General features: G+C 38.8%; 1 protein-coding gene across 3 annotated transcripts in view; it reads left to right on the forward strand.

Moving 5' to 3' along the window:
- The first annotated feature begins 5,132 nt into the window (after positions 1–5,132).
- The window catches only part of LOC104595092 (ras-related protein RABF1-like), a 45,313-nt gene continuing 30,144 nt past the window's right edge, over positions 5,133–20,301 (forward strand). The window contains exons 1-5 of one of the 3 annotated variants that reach the window (XM_010255674.3): positions 5,133–5,538; positions 5,854–5,933; positions 17,429–17,512; positions 17,866–17,960; positions 18,540–18,645. In XM_010255674.3, the coding sequence (XP_010253976.1) occupies positions 5,514–5,538; positions 5,854–5,933; positions 17,429–17,512; positions 17,866–17,960; positions 18,540–18,645 (390 nt within the window). In that variant the 5' untranslated portion in view covers positions 5,133–5,513. The remainder of the gene's footprint in view (positions 5,539–5,853; positions 5,934–17,428; positions 17,513–17,865; positions 17,961–18,539; positions 18,646–20,301) is intronic. The other 2 variants (XM_088898329.1, XM_088898328.1) reach the window with 2 other exon arrangements.

Raw genomic sequence — 20,301 nt, forward strand, 5'->3', positions numbered from 1 at the left:
ATTTAAAAATGTAATATAAATTGAATCTATCAAATCCACTAATCTATATTTATATTAAAATTTTATTTTTTATTTTAGAAATTTATAAAAATAAAAATATTAATAATGAAATAATTATTGTAGTAACTAAAACTTGTTAATTTTCATATAATATATATCTTTGAAATTTAAATAGATTTGATATATTTTAAGTTAGGATTATATATTTTTATAAATTATCAGTTAATTTTGATTTGCATTTTATAATAACATATCTATTGTTTACAAAAATGAAAATATTGTTTACCAAAATTTTGAGAATTAATTTTTAGTTAACATTTTTGTTAATGTTAAAAGTTATAAGTAGTAAAATAGAAAAACTGATATAATAATTGAAATACAATAGTTGTGTACGTTTTGTGCCTTGGACTTGAACATAAAATAAGATAATAATGGCTTTGTGCATGTATGAATTTGTAAAAATCTATATAATTTGTTTTTTGAAATATTGATTAATGCATATCAATAAAATTATATGATATCTACACATTTAGTTATATTAATTGTAATATATTTCGTCAAAATATACAATTCTTATATATGTATACATTATTTGTAGCTATTTTGACATTAAATCTATTGTTAGTAATATATTTAAAGAATTAATAATCATTTTCCTAGTGTATCCATGTGTTTTTATGTTTTTCGTCTGTATCCATGCGTTTCTAAAGCGTATTTGAACCATCTCTATCATCAGCCTATTGTACCAAAATCAGTTTATCGGCGATAAGCTAAAACGTCAAATATGGCACATTAACGCATAGATGATTTTCCATTTTTTGTCTTTAAGCATTTGGTTCAACAGGACGGATAAAAATTAACATTAAACACCCATTATGTTAAGGGGGTTGACGTGCACACCTCCTATTGAAGGGTTCATGCGCCTTGTGAACCTAAGGGTCCATTAAATCCGCACTCAAAATAAGGTATCATGACAAAGGGTCCCAAAACAGCCCAAAGCGGATTGGGCTCTCTTCGGAAAGGCAATTCTTGGTTGTCGTGTGGGGAGAGTCAAAAGCCATTGCGCTTCAGCCCTCCCAAATAGGTGACGAGATATGCTCCTCACAAATGGATGCCTTTCAGGCACATTCGCTATGCATTGGGAACATCTCCCATGAATAATAACTAATAAGTACGGGAGATGTTCCCAATGCATGATAGGACGTGTGTGTGAGGCGCCCGTAAGGCATCAGATGTGGGGAGCAGATTTGGTCTCCCCAAACGACTACTTTGCTTCCAGTTTCTCTTGGATAGCTGTTCAGCAGGATGTGAAACCAATGGTACCATGCTCCACACTTATGATGGCATGGGGTTATCATTGGTTCCACTTTTTTTTTTTTGATAAAATGGAATAATAATAGAGGGGATACTGGGGTAGCATGTCCCCAAAATCTAAGCCAATGATTATTCCACGCCCATCGGTAAAAAAATAAATAGGACTCTCACTTGTAGAATATCATCATTGGTCCCATAGCTCGTTGAATAGTTATAACTTATAGCATCCAGTTAATCCGATTTAGGGTAAATTTCTTAAATTACCCTTATGGTTTAGCTAATTGATTAAGTATGCTCTTACTATTTCAATATTGTCTAGCCCTACCCTGTTTTTGACAATTGACCAACTCTACCCTTATCATTAGCATCCATTAATATTTCACCAAAACCTGTACACACGTGACACCATGTGAGGTTTTAATTTTTTTTAAAACCCAATGTTACACTCGTCCCCCTCTTTTCGATCCGTCTTTTCGATCCGGATCTTCTCCTCACAAAGGGCGCCTCACACGCACATCCTATTATGCATTGGGAACATTTCCCACTTTTAAGTTATTATTCACGGAAGATGTTCTCAATGTACAGTGAATGCACATGTGAGGCGCCCAAATATGAGGAGCAGATCCCGTCTCCCACTTGGCCGCCCTTCATCCTCCAACCTCTCTCTCTCTTCCCTCTCTCTTTCCCTTTCTTCGTTTTCTCCTTTTCTCTTTCTAAAACAAGGCACTGATCTGAAATGTTATTAAACTAGATATCATAAAACACTCGAAGGGAATCAAATCTTGGAACTCTCGTCTCCGGACTCCACACTTGCAACCACAAGGTGACCTTGGTATTGCATCTGAAAACCGTGTGTCTGCCCTATCTCTGTTGGGATCAAAATAGCCCACTTTTTCTCTAGCCTTCTTTTACATGGACCTAGGAAACAAACTCCTTGTTGTCTCGATGATGCAGCTTTTGGATGTATTTTCAGATTTGAGTCGGCTTCCTTGCAGTAGGTTATTCCTTCCCGTGTTCCTCGGATTTGGAAGTGGAAGTTGTGGCTCTGAGAGCAGGTTTAGTAGAAATAGTGTCTTGCGGTTTCTCAAGGTTTCAAGCAAGTGGAATCGGATTCAGGAGTTTTGATTTATATGATCAAGACTCCTCCATTTTGCTTCCATCCAATGCTTCCCATCATCGACAGTGGCGGAATAGAGGAAGTGAAAAAGGAGGGGGAGATAGGCGAGAAAGAAAGAGCGGGAAGAAAGAATGAGAGATAAGGATACGAGAGGGAAAGAGATGTGGCAGAGAGAAAAGTACCAAATCCGTTGCTGAAGTTGCAGCAGCGGTGGTGGTTATAGATGAATTGAAAGAGGAGGGGAGAAAGAATAGCGGGAAGAGAATGAGAGATAGGGAGACGATAGGGAAAGAGAGGTGGCGGATAGAGAAGTACCAAACAAAGCAAGTGAAAGAGGAATAGGAGAGAGAGAAAATGTCGTTGGGTGCTGCGGGATGCATCCACCTTCTTCTTGTTGGCTGGAGTAGACTCGAACATATCTCCACCGACGTGCGTCACGCCAAGAATATTTGGGGCTTTTGTCACCATTGGCATATCAAAATTGATTCCTTCTCAAACACGGGGATGCTTGTATAGTTTCATCGACAGGTGATCCCTGTCACTTCCGCTCACATCCACTAGGCACTTCACCCCTTTGAACCCATTGTAGCCCTCCACTATCGCCTTCTACATTAGTTGGTTCATCTCTGACTTGTTTCCGCAGTATGAGTACGTCAGCTCACCACTCGCCTTCACGAATAGCTTTTTTCGTGTCCACCACCCCTCGTGCAGTATGGGTCACACTTTCATCAACACATTCTAGTGGTGCTGCAAAACATACACTGCGTAGGATAAACCCTCGTCAATCACCCAATCTCCATCAGGAAATATTTGTGCTCTGAGGAATCGTCAGCAATTTGTTAAAGGTTTTTGGGATTGTCAGTTGGGAGGACACGTGCTAAGATCTTGGCTGGTTTCCATCAGTGATAAAGGGTAAAACTGTATGCCAAGGAAGTGGAGATAAAGGGTAAAACTGATATTTCAGCCCATCTATCAATATTTAACATAGAGGTATTTTTCGCATCAACAGGGATAGCATTAGACAACAATAAAATAATAAGGGTATAGTTAATCAATTAGCTAAACCATACAGATAGTATAAAAAATTTGTCCTCCGATTTATCATACACGTTTTTTTTTTCCTCTGCCTTTTCCGCACTTCCATTTAGATTGTCATAAATGCTCTCTTACATGTGTATAACAAATTTAATGGAAGTGTGGAAAATTGAAGATATTCAAAGCCTAGTACCAAAAGGAAAAAAAAAAAAAAAAGCTTCGGTGGTGAGAGGTACGGCCGAGGTTTTAAAAGGTAAAGTCGTAGTGGAGGCATAATACTCCAAACAGAGGAGATATAAGCCATAAGGCGTTGAGAGAGGCATAAGCCTCAAAGTCCATGAACAAATTAAATAAATTTTATAAATTGCTAAAAATAACATATAATATATCAAAATTAGTACGGTAGAAGGTAAAAATATTCATAAAATAATATAAATTTATAAGTAATTAGTTTCAGCTTTTAATCATTAAATAAAATAATAATTAATCAACTAATAATTATAAATATTTTACATTTCATGTTTCAAAATGTAAAGTTCTCAAATTATTCAAGTGACCGATTCAGAAGAAAGGAAACATACAAAGAATCATCAATATAGTTGATATTAGATTTATGGTCATCCAATAAACAATTTATTTAATTTGATATATGCAAAAAAAAATGACAACAAGAAAATGAATGAGAAAAATAATAAACCTGGAATGTAATATTTAAAATAATAAGAAAATAATCTCACTTGATTTACCAAAGAGAAATTAAGAACTTGATTGGCCCTTTTTGTATTGAAATATTATGATTCTTAAAACATTAAGAGAAACTAGGGTTGCAACTTGGGCCAGGTTAGCTTGAACCCAACCCGAAAAGGTAGGGTTGGGTTGAAGTTTGGGCTAGGGTTAGGGTTGAAAAATATGAATTCAATGTAACTTTGGGTTGGGTTAGGTTAAGGCTAGCTGAACCGTGGGCTTATTTTTGGAACCAAATTGGTATCACTGGTTTTTTGAAAATAGGCAACCAAAACCGAACCAAAGCCGATCGGTTAATTGATTGGCCGGTTCAATTTGTTGATTTGTCAGTTTTTATATTTATAATATATATTATAAAAAAATATATAAAGATATAATAAAAAATCAGAAATATATATAAAATATTATATTTTAAATAATAAATAATATATTATATATATTATAAATATATATTTATATATAATGCATATTTATTAATTTATAATATATAAAAAATATAAAATATACATTAAAAAATATATAATATACATAATATACCTAAAATATATAGAATTATATGTGTACCGATCTCTTCGGTTAATTTCTGGTTTTCTATATTGGTTAACCAAAAGTGAATTGATACCTTCGTTTTTTTTTAAATACCAAACCAATCGGTTTGGTTAATCGAATTTTCAATCTGGTTTTAATAAGTTTTTTAGTTAGATTCAGTTTTTCGGTTTTTGTTGCTCACCCCAATTATTTATATATATAAAAATATAAATGATTAAAAAATACATTATTACTATGATCATCATTCATCTCAAGTATAATAACTAATAATTATAGACATTTTATGATGGTTTAACATTGCCACGTGCTAACAAGTACACATTCGAGGAACGGAGGGGAAAAAAAAAAAAACCCCGAAATTCTGAATCGTAATAGACGCGCGTTGGTGAACTCGACCTGGCCCTTCGCTCTCCAGCTGATGGATGGTGATGGAAGACCAGAAGATCATGGCGGCAAGACTCCAATAGTCCAAACCAAACAAACCTGATGGCAGTTGAATGGAAGCCTTTCCTTTTATCCGTTTCCTAAACCTTTTTCCTAGTAGCTGTTAAAAAGGACAGAAGAAAACGGCTTATTTCCTACTTCTCTAGTGGACTGAGGACCCACCCCCTCCATATTCTAGACTTCTGCGAATTCTCCATATTCTAGACGTGCGCATAAATAAACCAACAACAGAGTACACGCGCCATTAGATCGAAGCATCGGTTTCTCTCTTCCAATAGAACCCTAGATAATCAGACGCTCTCACGGCGACATGGGTTGCTCCTCTTCTCTTCCGGGTAAAACAACTTCCTTCGAATTCGATTGGAATTTTTTTTACTAAATTTCGGTTTTCATCATAGCAAATCACTGAGTTGGATCTTCCTTCACCTCTTAATTCTTATTCCCTTTGCATATCTTTAGTTTCTAGTTTCTATTGTATTCTTTTATTTATGGTGTGTGGAAGTTGATTGCTCGTATTACGGTGGATAATCACCCGCTACTTTTGAAGTCTGCAGAGACTTATAGTTTTGCTTTGTCTTGCATTGGATATATTTGCTTAATCGATGATGGGTCTAGAGCTTTAATTAATTCTGGTTGTGTGGTGTTTGTAGATAGGACGACTTCTGGACGGTTGGATAGTTTGAATTCTCAGGTTGTCGGAGCAACCGAGTCAAAAAATGCGAGAGTGAAGGTACGCTGGTCCCTTGGTATGGAAACTCTGACCTCCTTTTCCTCATGGTCTATGGTGGATGCTGGTTGACTTTTGATACCTGGGACAATTAGTGGATCTTAGCTAGGACTTTGAGGGTGTTTAATTGGAGCTTTGGTTGGTGGAGTTAGGGATGAGGAAGTAGGGAAGAAAAGGGTAAAACCATGGGGGAGGTGATGCATTTTCATAAAGTTTCAACATTTATTATGTTTGTGCCATCTGTGAAAATTTGAGAGAAAAAAATGAATTGATTGTATTGTCTTGGAAGGAGCATATACACAACTTTATATAGAATTATAGAGCTAATTTACAGGGTGATAAAATAGGAAACTAACTTTTCCTAAAAAACTAATTTCTATATCAGTGGGATTCTCCAATTAATATCCCATGATTCTAGGAAATTAAGTTTCCTAAACTGATGGACCTAAAATTATGGAGAATCAATCAGGGAGTCAATCTTCTACTTTCCAACACTCCCCCTCAAGCTGGTGAATATGCATCTTTCATTCCCAGCTTGGAGATAAGTCCTTGGAATGCCACACTGCAAAGCCCTTTTGTTTGCACATCTGCCAGTTGACCATTCGTTGAGACGTATGGAGTTTAAATTAATCCGCTATCCAGCTTTTCCTTTATGAAATGCTTATCTATCTCAATGTGCTTTGTCCTGTCATGTTGGACGGGATTGTGAGCAATGTTAATAGCTGACTTGTTGTCACAGAATAATCTCATTGGACCTTCCCATCTGATCTTTAGGTCTTCCAAAATTATCTTGAGCCATAGTAATTCACATACTCCCTGAGCCATTGCCCTGAATTCTGCCTCCACACTTGATCTAGCTACCACATTCTGCTTCTTACTCCTCCATGTCACAAGATTTCCTCCAAGGAACGTACAGTAACCTGTAGTGGACCGCCTATCCATGGGAGAGCCTGCATAATCTGCATCGGTGTATGCCTCTAGGGTTAATCTAGTGTTTCTTTTAAACAAGATTCCTTTGCCAGGATTAGCCTTTAGGTAATGTAGTATCCTATAGACCGCCTGTAGGTGAACCTCTTTCGGGTTGTGCATAAACTGGCTAGCCACGCTCACGGCATATGCTATGTCTGGCCTTGTGTGGGCAAGATATATAAATTTTCCTACTAATCTTTGGTACATTTCCCTATTCACGGCTGGATCTTCATTTGCTTCTCCCAATTTGTGATTTGGCTCAATCGGCGTGGAGGATGGTTTGCATGCTAACTTTCCTGTCTCTCTTAAAAGATCTGTTACATATTTCTGTTGTGAGATAAAGATGCCTTCTCTGGAATGAGCTACTTCAATCCCTAGAAAATACTTCAATCTCCCAAGTTTTTTTATTTCGAATTCTCTGACTAGGCATCTTCTCAAGGCTTCCTTCTCCTTTTTATCATTTCCTGTCACAATTATGTCATCGACATATACCAGAAGAGCCGTGACTCCCCCTGCATCCGAATGCTTTATAAAGAGTGTATGATCTCCCTGACTTTGTTTGTATCTGATGGCAAGCACAACTTTAGTAAATCTTCCAAACCACGCCCTAGGTGATTGCTTGAGACCATATAGTGCTTTCTTCAACCTGCAAACTTTATTTCCTTTTAGATTTCCTTTGAAGCCCGGAGGAATATCCATGTATATCTTCTCCTCTAAATTACCGTGAAGAAAAGCATTCTTTACATCAAATTGCTCCAAGTACCAGTCGAAGTTAGCTGCTAGTGACAACAAAATTCTTACCGTATTCATCTTAGCCACTGGAGCGAATGTCTCCTGATAGTCAACACCATAGGTTTGTGTATATCCTTTTGCCACGAGTCTTGCCTTGTATCTTTCTAGAGAGCCGTCTGACTTGTACTTTACTGTGAAAACCCACTTGCAACCTACGGGTTTCTTTCCTGGTGGTAGGTCAACAATTTCCCATGTTTGATTCTTATCTAGAGCCTGCATCTCTTCTCTCATAGCATCTTTCCATTTCTCATCAGATAATGCCTCAGATAAAGTATTAGGAATATGATGGTGTTTAGACTAACTAGGAAACCCCATGTGATGGTGAGAATTTTTTAAAGGACACAAAATTTGCTAAGGGATATAACGGATGTTTAGTGCATTCTCTTATGCCTTTCCTAAGAGCAATAGGAAGATCTTGGTCAGATGCTAATTCAGAAGAAATTTTTGGAACTGTATTTACCTCATTCTCAGGATTAGGAGTTGAATCTTGAACCTGCACAAGATTAGGATCCTGGTTTCTTCTTCTTGAATATACCTGCAATCTCATAGAGTCACAAAGTTCATCATTCTCTGTCATGGGTCTGGTATGAATGGGTGAAGAAGTTGGTTTGGTTTGAGGTGGTTCGATAGGTGCAGATACGGATTGAACTTGTATAGATGCTGAGTTTGGGTGTTGAGAAATTGTAGGTAGATCAAGCGGGAACAAATTTCTGTCCTTATCTTCAATGAATGACAAGGACTCCCCCTGAAGATAAGGTTGAGTAAAATATGGTGTTTTTTCTTCAAAAGTGACATCAATAGAGACAAAGAATTTTTTAGTAGGTGGGTGGTAACACTTATAACCCTTTTGGGTGGACGAATAACCCACAAAAATACACTTGACGGCTCTTGGATCTAACTTCCCTCTATTATGGGTATGAACATGGACAAAAGCAGTGCATCCAAAGATTCTTGGGGTGAGATTATTTGTTGTACGTAGATCGGGATAAAATTGAGAAAGTGTTTCCATTGGTGTTTTAAATCCCAACACCCTCGAAGGTAATCGATTTATAATGTATGCGGCTGTAAGCACAGCTTCCCCCCAATAGGTTTTTGGAACATGCTGGTGGAAAAGTAAGGTTCGGGTTGCAACTAGTAGATGACCATTCTTCCTTTCTGCTACTCCGTTTTGTTGTGGAGTATTAATGCAGGAGGATTCATGGATAATCCCTTCTTTTTGAAAATATGGGGATAAAGTTTGGTTGAAATAATCCCGTGCATTATCCGATCTAAATCTTTTGATTTTGACCCCAAACTGATTTTGGATCATGTTATGGAAATTTGGGAGTACACTACTTACATCTGATTTAGATTTAAGAAGAAAGATCCAAGAGACCCTAGTGCAATCATCAATAAAAGAGACGAACCATCGTGAGCCAGACACATTTGGAACTGTGGAGGGTCCCCATATATCACTATGGATCAAAAAGAATGGGACTGAACTTCTCTTGTTACTGATTGGAAAGGGCACACGCTTGTGTTTTGCAAATTCACACACATCACAATGAAAATATTCAACACTCAATCCTTTAAACAATGAGGGAAACATAGTTTTCAGAATTCCAAAAGATGGATGTCCTAGTCTAAAGTGATGAAGCCAAATGGTGTCTTTGTTGGATGATGAAAGGAATGACAGAGATAACTTATCCTGGACAATATTTGATTTGCATGATTCTTCAAGATAGTAGAGTCCATTCTTCTCCTTAGCAAGCCCAATCCTCTTCCCCGAGTCCTGGTCCTGAAATATACAGTAAAAAGGATAGAAAAGCACATTACAGTTCATGTCATGGGTGAGTTTTTGGATGAATATCAGGTTAGTGGACAATTTTGGAACATGAATGACACTTTTTAGTGTAAGTGATGGATTAATATGGATATCCCCAAGGCCAACTACGGTAGTAAGGGAACCGTCTGCAATGGCTATTTTTCGATTGCTTGGGCAGGGGGTATAAGTGCTAAAATGTAGTGAGGAGTGAGTCATGTGATCTGTGGCTCCTGAGTCAGTAACCCATAAATCCCTAATAGGTTCATCTGAAACATTTAGTCCGTGAGGAATAGAAAACTTACCTGAGATTGCAAGAGAGCCTGTACCACTAGGTTTCTCCAACGATCCCAGAAGCCCCCTTAACTTTTCGATCTCCTCCTTATTGAACTCGGTCTTGTCTGGAGGCTTTTCTTGGCTTGGCTGATTTGTGGTGAAGTTAGCTTGACTTTGACTCTTCTGTTGTCCTCCTCGGTAGCCTCATTCCCTATTTGATGGTTTACCATTCAGCTTCCAACACTTCTCTTTGGTGTGCCTTGGTTTCTTGCAATAGGTACACCAATGAGACTCCTTGTTGTCCCGTGCAGAGGACAAATCTGTCTTCATTCCTTCCAGTATTTTCGGTTGTTCCATCCTTGTAGTCATGGCTGAACCTTCTAGTACTTGAGGTTTGAAGATGATCAAGACTGCTATCAGTCTTGGACACTAAGGAATTTCAGGTTCGAACAGAAGAGAAAGTGAAGAAGAAAGAGGAGAAAGATTAGTGAGAGAGCAGTAGAACACAGGTTTGAAAGGAAGGACAAATTCAGAATAATCTGCCGCCGCCACTTCAATTTAATATTTATATGTTATGCTAGTTACATGAAATGATATATTTGCCCTTGGTGTTTACATCATAACACTTAACAATATAAAAAACTGAAAAGTAAATAACAAAACTAGAATAACAGAATAACATAGCAGATAGACTAGGTATATTCTACCCTACGGCTGTGGGGCCCACATCAGTTTCTCTACACTCCCCCTCAAGTTGGGAGTAAATGTTTATCATTCCCAACTTGGATAGATCCGCTTCTAGCTTCTTTCTTGATACAGCTTTAGTGAGGATATCTGCTAGTTGCATATTGGATGTGATGTAAGGGAGGCATATTTCTTGAGATGAGACCCTCTCTCGTACAAAATGTCGGTCAACTTCAATGTGTTTGGTTCTGTCATGCTGCACTGGATTATGTGCTATATTAATGGCTGCTTGATTATCACAATACAGCATCAAAGGCTTCTCATACTCAATACCCAACTCCTCAAGTAGAGATCTTAGCCATAGGATTTCAGCCACTCCGTTGGCCATGGACCTGTATTCTGCTTCAGCACTAGACCGGGAGACAACACTTTATTTCTTACTTCTCCAGGAGACAATGTTTCCTCCCACAAGGGCATAATATCCTGAGGTAGATCGTCTGTCATCAACACTCCCAGCCCAATCGGCATCTGTATAGACCTCCACCTTCATGTGGTTATTGTTCTTGAACAGTATACCCCTACCCGGGCATCTCTTCAAGTAGGATAAAATTCTTTCTGCCGCAAGAAGATGTGTGGTTCTAGGAGAATGCATGTACTGGCTGACAACACTAACAGCATAAGTAATATCCGGTCGAGTGAGGCAGAGATATAGGAGCTTTCCTACCAACCGCTAGAACATAACTTTGTCTTCAAGCAGCTCCCCACTCTCTGCACTAATCCTGTGGTTCTGTTCAATGGGTGTATCTGCAGGTTTAACACCCAGCTTTCCAGTTTCAGCCAATAGATCTAAAACATATTTCCTCTGAGAGACAAAGATCCCCTGTTTAGATCTAGCAACCTCAATGCCCAAAAAATACCGTAGTGTACCCAGATCTTTCACCTCAAACTCTTGATGAAGGAGCTGTTTGAGGGACTCAATCTCATGGCTGTCTTTTCTTGTCACCACAATATCATCAACATATACTGCAAGTAGTGTCAGTGAAGACTCCACCCTCTTGATGAACAGTGTATGATCTGACTGGGCCTGTACATAACCGAACTTTCCAAGAGCTAGTCTGAATCTGTCGAACCAAGCTCTAGGTGACTGTTTCAAACCATACAATGCCTTATTGAGCCGGCAGACCTTCTTACCTGTCTCTGTATCATAGTATCCAGGAGACAACTGCATGTAAACCTCTTCCTGCAAGTCCCTATTCAGGAAGGCATTTTTAACATCCATTTGGTACAAAGGCCAAGTGTGGCTTGCTGCAAGAGATAATAGAACCCGAATGGTGGTCATCTTGGCTACCGGCAAATGTCTCCAAGTAATCTATACCATAAGTCTGAGTGAACCCTTTTGCAACTAGCCGAGCTTTGTACCTCTCAATGGATCCATCCGCATTGTGCTTCACAGTAAATACCCATCTGCATCCAATTGGTTTCTTTCCTTTGGGCAAGTCAACTAGCTCCCAGGTATTATTTTTCAACAGGGCATCCATTTCAACTTGCATTGCACCTCTCCACTCCGGGACTGATAGGGCCTCTTGTACTGTTCTTGGAATAGGGACATTGGAAATGGAACTAAGGTAGGACCTGTAGGTAGGAGATAGGCGATCATAGGATAAAAAATGGGAAATACAGTGGGCTGTAGATGTGGTACAATGTCGTTTCCCTTTACGGACTGCAATCGGAAGATCAAGGTCATCTGTAGGAGGTGAAATGGCAATGATAGAAGAAGTCTCTGTGGGTCCTGGGACTGTAATGTCTGGACCTGGAGCCGTAGATGAGATTGGAGCTGGCCTGGACTGCTGATGATCGTGATCAACCTGCCTGCACCGCCTGTGATAGACCCTCAACTCCTGATCCCTCTGACCACCCTCACCCTTGCAACTCCCCCTCAACTCCTGATCCCTCTGGCCACCCTCACCATTGCAGCTCCCATCACTCAATGGAATAGGTAAAGGAACTACCCCACTCTCACTGCTCTCCCCCTGAAGACAAGGACTTAAACCCCTACTCTCACTGCTCTCCCCCTGAGGAGAAACCCAAGGATAATAGGGTGTCTCCTCAAAGAAAGTGACATTCATGGAGACGAACTTCCGCCCTGTGACAGGATCATAGCAGCAATACCCCTTTTGAGTTTGTGCATAACCAAGGAAAATGCATTTGGAGGCCTTGGGTTCAAACTTGGAGTGATGGGGTCCGAGAAGCTGAACAAAGCAGGTACAACCGAATGTTTTAAGGGGAATAGAAAACAACTCCTCATGTGGGTATAGAAGGGAAAAAGGAGATCGCAAATCAAGAACCCGGGAAGGAATCCGATTAATAAGATATACCGCCGTGAGGATAACATCACTCCAGAAGCGAATACGGACATTGGAGGTAAACATAAGACTTCTAGCCACCTCCAAGATGTGCCTATTCTTCTTTCTGCAACCCCATTCTGCTGAGGTGTATGAGGGCAAGAGGATGGATAACCCCATGAGTAAGAAGGTAAGATGCCAATGACTTGGCAAAGTATTCCTTTGCATTATCAGATCTAAGAACTTTAATCTTGACATCAAACTGGGTTAGGATCATTTGGTGAAAGTTTTGGGTCAGGGCGGGAACCTCATCCCGTGAACGCATAAGATAAACCCAAGAAAACCGGGTATGGTCATCAACAAATAACAAAAAATATCTGTACCCACCCATAGAAGGAATGTGATATGGCCCCCAAACATCCGTATGCACAAGATCAAAAGGACGATTACTCCTTTTATTACTCAATGAATAAGAGTTTCTACAATGTTTAGCAAACTCACAATTTTCACATTGCAACTGGGACAACTCAACAGACTCAAACAAAGTAGGAAACAAAGTCTTTAAGGACCGAAAAGACAAATGACCCAATCGGTTATGCCAAAGCATAACCGAACTCACACTCTGGGAAACAAGTGACCTCTTACCCACTGACTCTTCCCGACGAGAACTCTCCCCGAGCAGATAGATCCCATTTGTCTCACGACCAGTCCCAATCACCTTCTTCGTCTCCGGGTCCTGAAAAACACACCGGTCAGGGAAGAAAGTTACTGAGCAGTTCATGTGTTTGGTAATACTACTGACTGAAAGGAGGTTAGTATCAAGCTTAGGAACATGTAAGACAGAAGACAAGGAGATCATATCTGATAACTTAATGTCCCCCTTCCCAGAAATAGGAACCAGGGAGCCATCAACAATAGATACTTTATCCCTACCAGATGACAAATGGTAAGAGGTAAACAGTGAAGGCAAGCTAGTCATGTGGTCGGATGCACCTGAATCTATTACCCAACAAGGTTCAGTAGTACCTGGAGCTGAGGCATGGTAGGCTGAAGCTAGAGTAACTGAATTTACGGTTGTAATCTGACCCATCTCAGAAACACTGCCATAACTGATGCTCCCAAAGCTGCCTTCTGCCTGATTTTTAAACTCCATCTCGGTCAACTCTTAAAACAGCACTTGGACTACCAATCACAATAAAAAACAGTATAGGCCTGATCTGTATTCACAGTGTATGTGCACAAAACTGGGATAACTCTGATCTGAAATCAACTAACAAACACAACAGTGGCTGTCCGTAGAGCTCTAACCCCTTTAAGAGAGTTTGAAAACCCCAAAAAACTCTAAAAAACAGCTTAGAAGGAGGTCTGATTTGCCTTTGCAGAATTAGGGTTTTAATCAGTCCTTAAATTGATCAATTCAGTTGCACAATCTAATCAGTACTGTATAGATAGACTTGCAGTAGGGTTAATATGAAACCCTAGAATCTGATCAATGCTAACAATAAACTTGAGGACAGCTCTAGATAGATCACAAGATTCAGTCCAGCACTAGGGCTTGCCGCAAGATCACTTTCAAACTTCTAGTGCAGAAAGAAACAAGGCTTAGACAGTTCGGTGTAAAATAGTAGGGTTTTAATCACAGCAGAACAGTAGGGTTTGCTGTAAAACCCTAGTGAATCGAAGTATAAAACAGTAGGGTTTTAATCACAGCAGAACAGTAGGGTTTGTTGTAAAACCCTAGTGAATCGAAGAGATGAAAACCTAGAACGGTTCAGCCTTCCTCTCCAGATAGGTCCAACCTATCTTTTCTTAGAAAAGTAGATGACTTACAAGAAAAGAATTGTTCGCTGCCTTCTAGGGTTACCCGAACCCTAGTCTTCTCTGGTCCTTCCTGACCACCAATACTTTGCAACCATAACAAAATTTCCAACAGCTGCTAGCACTTTTGGCGATCTCCAAGAATCAGTCTGCGAACTCCACCTTTTCAGCTTCTAGTCCTAGGAGATTCTCATGTGGTCGGCTGGTATTAGACTCACATAAGAAACCCTAACTTGGCTCTGATACCATGAAGATGATCAAGACTGCTATCAGTCTTGGACACTAAGGAATTTCAGGTTCGAACAGAAGAGAAAGTGAAGAAGAAAGAGGAGAAAGATTAGTGAGAGAGCAGTAGAACACAGGTTTGAAAGGAAGGACAGATTCAAAATAATCTGCCGCCGCCACTTCAATTTAATATTTATATGTTATGCTAGTTACATGAAAGGACATATTTGCCCTTGGTGTTTACATCATAACACTTAACAATATAAAAAACTGAAAAGTAAATAACAGAACTAGAATAACAGAATAACATAACAGATAGACTAGGTATATTCTACCCTACGGACAGAGTGGCCCCACAGCTGTGGGGCCCACATCAGTTTCTCTATAGGGTTCAAGCATAACCCCCCTACGGCTTTCTTCAGCACGAATTAGAGAAATAGTCTCATTTAGAGATGGTACCTCTTCTTTGCCGAGAATCTGGACCCTAACTTGATCAAATTCTGCGTTGAGTCCTGCAAGAAAGTCATATACGCGATCTTTTTCGATAAAACTCTTTAGGATTGCTGCATCCGTTGCACATTTAGTCTCAATGCACCGATAATGATTGAGTTCTTGCCACAGGTTCTGTAGTAAATTTGCATACTCGGTAACTGTCTTGTTGCCTTGTTTAGTTGCTCCAGTCTTGACTTTGATTTCGTACACTTGTGCTGCATCACGTGCTTTTGAATATGTTTGTTGGACGGCATCCCAAATCTCTTTAGCCGTGGATAAAAACATACACGTGTCGCTGATTTCAGGGTTCATTGAATTCCATAACCATGACATGATCATGGAGTCAGCTTCGTCCCATGCATCAAATCTTGGATCTCCTTCCTTCGGTCCCGTCCCTAAGAGATGGCTAAGCTTTCCTTTTCCCTTTAAATATGTTTGAACAAACTGAGACCACTTCAAATAATTTTTCCCGTTCAACCTATATGCTGCCTGAATGTTTTGTAGGTCGCCAGATGCTTGATGTGAGGAAACTTCTTCCGATTGTGCAGTGGTATTTGATACAGTGGCTTCTGACATATTGGGCGGGCTTCAAGAAAGAGAGAAAAAACAGACAATGAAGGTCTGAAAAACTTAGTAAGGGTTGGCGATGAAGGCCTAAAGAATCTTTCAGCCAATGTAAAAAAAAAGGTAACTGTAATGCTCCACCAAACTGAAGAGTGGATCGAAACTACTCAAAATCAAAACTGATCCAAACCAAAGGGATTCAGTAAATTTGCTTTGGGCAACACTAGATCTAAGATTTCAGACTGATCTGATGTCTCTACAAAGAGATCCAAGAAAACAGGATGAATCCGATGGCGCAGCAGTCCAGAAGAAGCAAAAATGTAGAGTTCAGATCTGTAGTCGATCTCGAAGAAGAATCAAGGACACTCAAGAACCTCCCAAATACTGTTAGAGAGTTCTTGAACCAGCAGCAGAGATGACCAAAGAGATACTATGTGTGGATTAAGTCGTGACCAGCTCTGGTACCATGTGAAAATTTGAGAGAAAAAATGAATTGATTGTATTGTCTTGGAAGGAGCATATACACAACTTTATATAGAATTACAGAGCTAATTTACAGGGTGATAAAATAGGAAACTAACTTTTCCTAAAAAACTAATTTCTATATCAGTGGGATTCTCCAATTAATATCCCATGATTCTAGGAAATTAAGTTTCCTAAACTGATGGACCTTAAATTATGGAGAATCAATCAGAGAGTCAATCTTCTACTTTCCAACACCATCCTATTGAAATTGAATGTGCCAGTGTGGTTTACTAATGCGAACTCTTGATAAAAAGGAATTTATTCCCAACTACCTAGTCACATTTGAAATGGATTACCAACTTGTGACAAAGAGTATAGTTTGAACATAGGGATCTAATCATGAAAGACATAACTCATTTACACAAAGAGCCGTGCTGGTTCATCTTTTGTATAAGAATCCATGAGCAAATAAATGAATGATAGACATTATAATAGAGACTTCTTTTTGAGGATACCTTGTTGTTTTCCTTTTTTGGAGCCAGGACATTTTCTGCATCTGTTCTCTCTTTCTCTTTTATAATACTCTATTTCTGATCATGGGGAAAAAATGACTCAATCATTCTGGACCCATGTTCATAAAGGTTTGTCATTTTTTTATGCCTGTTGTTAGCATGATGCAACCCCCTCTTTTTCTTGTTCTTGGGATCAGTGATGGGATACAGGATCAGCCTAGCAAAATTCAATGGGAAAAGAATATATAGTTCAATTCTATCCTAGAGGAAAAGTTGATTGGCATGGTGCTTTAATTGCATATTGAAATATATTAGGAAATAATAAATGTAAATGAGGCAAGGAAATGCCATTAGGACGACATTTCTGAATTGTCAGATGCTCTTTGTCATCAGCTGGTGTTAGATGAAATGCATGCAAGTTGTGTGGGTAGGCAAGTATTAGGAATAAGGAAACTGCTCAAATGACTCACTCTCATTTCCAACTGTCTTCCTTGTTCACAATTGAAAAAATAAAAATAATTAAATGGAACTGATCTGATATTTCAACATTGCATGTAGCTGGTGCTGCTGGGGGACTCTGGTGTTGGTAAAAGCTGTATTGTTCTTCGCTTTGTCCGTGGACAGTTTGATCCAAATTCCAAGGTAAGAATCAGATGGTCTATGTTATCCCATCCAAGTGGGTTGGCTGCAGGTGTCCTGTTCTCTACTCTGCTCTTTGTAGGGCCATCCTTTCTGTTAAATAACTGAGCTTTCACTTTTTCCTTCAGCACCTGCATCCATGTTCTTTTTTATGTCCTTATGTTTAAGAACCTTTAGGTTGCACCAATATCCAAATAACTCCCTCACTGGTGCATTTATCAATGCATAAAAAATTTCCTATAGTGCTTGATTGAGTTACTTTTACTATTGCTTACAATATAGTATTCTCCAACATATTTACTCATGGCATTTAGTTATGTAGAGTTGCTTATCTTGTTGATTTACAATGTTTTCAGGTGACTGTTGGAGCTTCATTTTTGTCACAGACAATAGCTTTGCATGATTCTACAACTGTAAAATTTGAAATTTGGGACACTGCAGGCCAGGAAAGGTGTGTCATGATAATTTCAATGGCCTGAATCCATAATTTTGAATGGAATGAATATATCAGTCCTTTGACACACACACATTTAGATAGATAAAGATATAGATATACATATGCACAAACGGTTTGGAACAGGTAAACCCAATCCTGACCCTATTATAACTGGGACTCAAAATATAGATGAGACCCTACATAATAGGGTCTGTTGGGTTGACCTGGACAATTGACAGCCCTAGACTCTTCCCTTCCCTAATTGTTTGCTCCAAGGTTCAAAATTTTGATTACGATACGCCGATATGGGGCGTATCGTATCGTATTGGTGGCTTGATACGCCTATTTCAAGGTGTTTCGGGAACCACCCTTTTTTTAATAAAAAATATGGTTAAAAATATTCCCAAAAACCAAAATTTGAAAAAAACTAAAAAAAATATAAAAGGGCGTCAATTTAAGTACCGATACGCCCCTGCCGATACACAGGGGCACATTGATATTTTGAACCATGGTTTGCTCTTCCACCACAATTAAATTCAGTTCATCAACTTTCAAGTATCAACTGCCTTTTATGTTGATAAACTGTTTTCTCAGATATGCTGCTTTGGCACCCCTTTACTATCGAGGAGCTGCTGTTGCAGTTGTTGTATATGATATAACAAGTCCTGAGTCATTCGACAAAGCTCAGTACTGGGTTAAGGTATCTTTTTGTGGTGATTTAGTTTATATTTTATTGAGTTTCTTGATTATCCCTCTTTGATATATTAAGTATTTGATTGTTCTTTGAATGGCCAAAAACTCCTGTTATCTCTATCTGCTAAGTGCTCAGTTGGGTGTTTACTGGGTTCAGAGGTAATGCAGATAGCTTATATGTACCAATATGGCAACATGCAACCTCCATGATAGTGTATCATTACACAGCTTTTCCAAATAAATAAAGCATGGAATTTAGTTCTTGTTCCTTGAAGGAAATGGACAATAAAAGGATAGAAGTTAGAAGTTATGATTTACCATTTTTTTGTCTATTATGCATAGGGGTGGCAATTTCTGACCCAACCCACTCAACCCTTCTACTTGTAACCCATGTAAACCCATTCATCTTCCTTGCAGGTTAATATGGGTTGGCAACCCATTTGGGTCAAACTTGAGTGGATGGATTAGGTTGTGTCATGTTTATCCATTGGATGACTCAATATTTATTTATAGTTGTGAGTTGTAACAGCTTAGGATAACAACTGTATTTGTCATTTTTTAGGAGAAAAGTTATGGATTTCACTTAAATGACAGATTTGGTGATGTGGCTTGCAAGCATGCCTGGCAGTGAGTCCGTTGCATTGTGATTGTTTAGACTGACTTCCATGCGTGACTGTAGTGATACATAGATGTATCAGTTAGAATAATTATCATCCTACGTGTGGTCACAATTTCATATCCAATTGAAACCCCAAGTATTCAAGATTGAACCCCAGGTTATAATCTGAGAGAATCAGGGTTAACCTGGTTTACTAGTTGAAGTCAGAAATAATAAACAAAATCTAAAATTTCACATACTTCGAATCTCATGGGAATACAAAAGTATTGGGGTCATCTCTATGGCCTTTCTGGAATTTTGAATATACAAGATTAAACCTGACTTATAATCTGAGAGAATCAGCATTAACCTGGTTTAGCATTTTTTTTGGATGGATATCAGGTTTTAACAGTTTAAGCCAGAAATAGTAAATAAAACCTGAAATTTGTTGTTGTTTGGATCTCATTAGAATACCAAATTATTTGGAGCATCTCAATGACACATTTTGGAACTGTAGTTAAAACAGCGAACCATGATGGAAGATATTAGGCAGTACAAGGTTGGAGCCTACTGTGGTCAAGGTTATTGGCCATAACTTGAATGTGTTCCATTGAGTATCATATCAAATCAACTAAACAGGAGGGCCCTATAGAAGAGTATTGAACTGCTTTAACTGTCAATGTCCAGTTGAAGAGGTTGAGTATGGGTAGATTAGTCTGGGTGAGGGACTGAGGGTTAGGTTGAGTTATGTAGTTTTTCAAGACTGCTATTCAGTCTTGATCACTAAGAGATTTTAGGTTCGATGAGAAGAGAAAGTGAAGAAGATGTAGAAGAAAGAGTGATGGAAGAGCAATAGAACACAGATTTTGAGGAGAAGAACAGAATGTCAATCTTCTGCTGCCGCCACTTTAAGTTAATATATATAGGTTATGCTAGTTATATGAAAGGACATATCTGCCCTTGGTGTTTACATCATAACTGCTAACAAATAACAACCAATATAAAACTGAAACTAGAAATAACAGAACAACAAAATAACCACAGCTGTGACTAGATACATTCTAC

Source organism: Nelumbo nucifera, chromosome 2 (assembly GCF_055504915.1).
Source record: "Nelumbo nucifera cultivar China Antique chromosome 2, China Antique-T2T, whole genome shotgun sequence".
In the NCBI taxonomy this organism is placed as follows: Eukaryota; Viridiplantae; Streptophyta; class Magnoliopsida; order Proteales; family Nelumbonaceae; genus Nelumbo; species Nelumbo nucifera.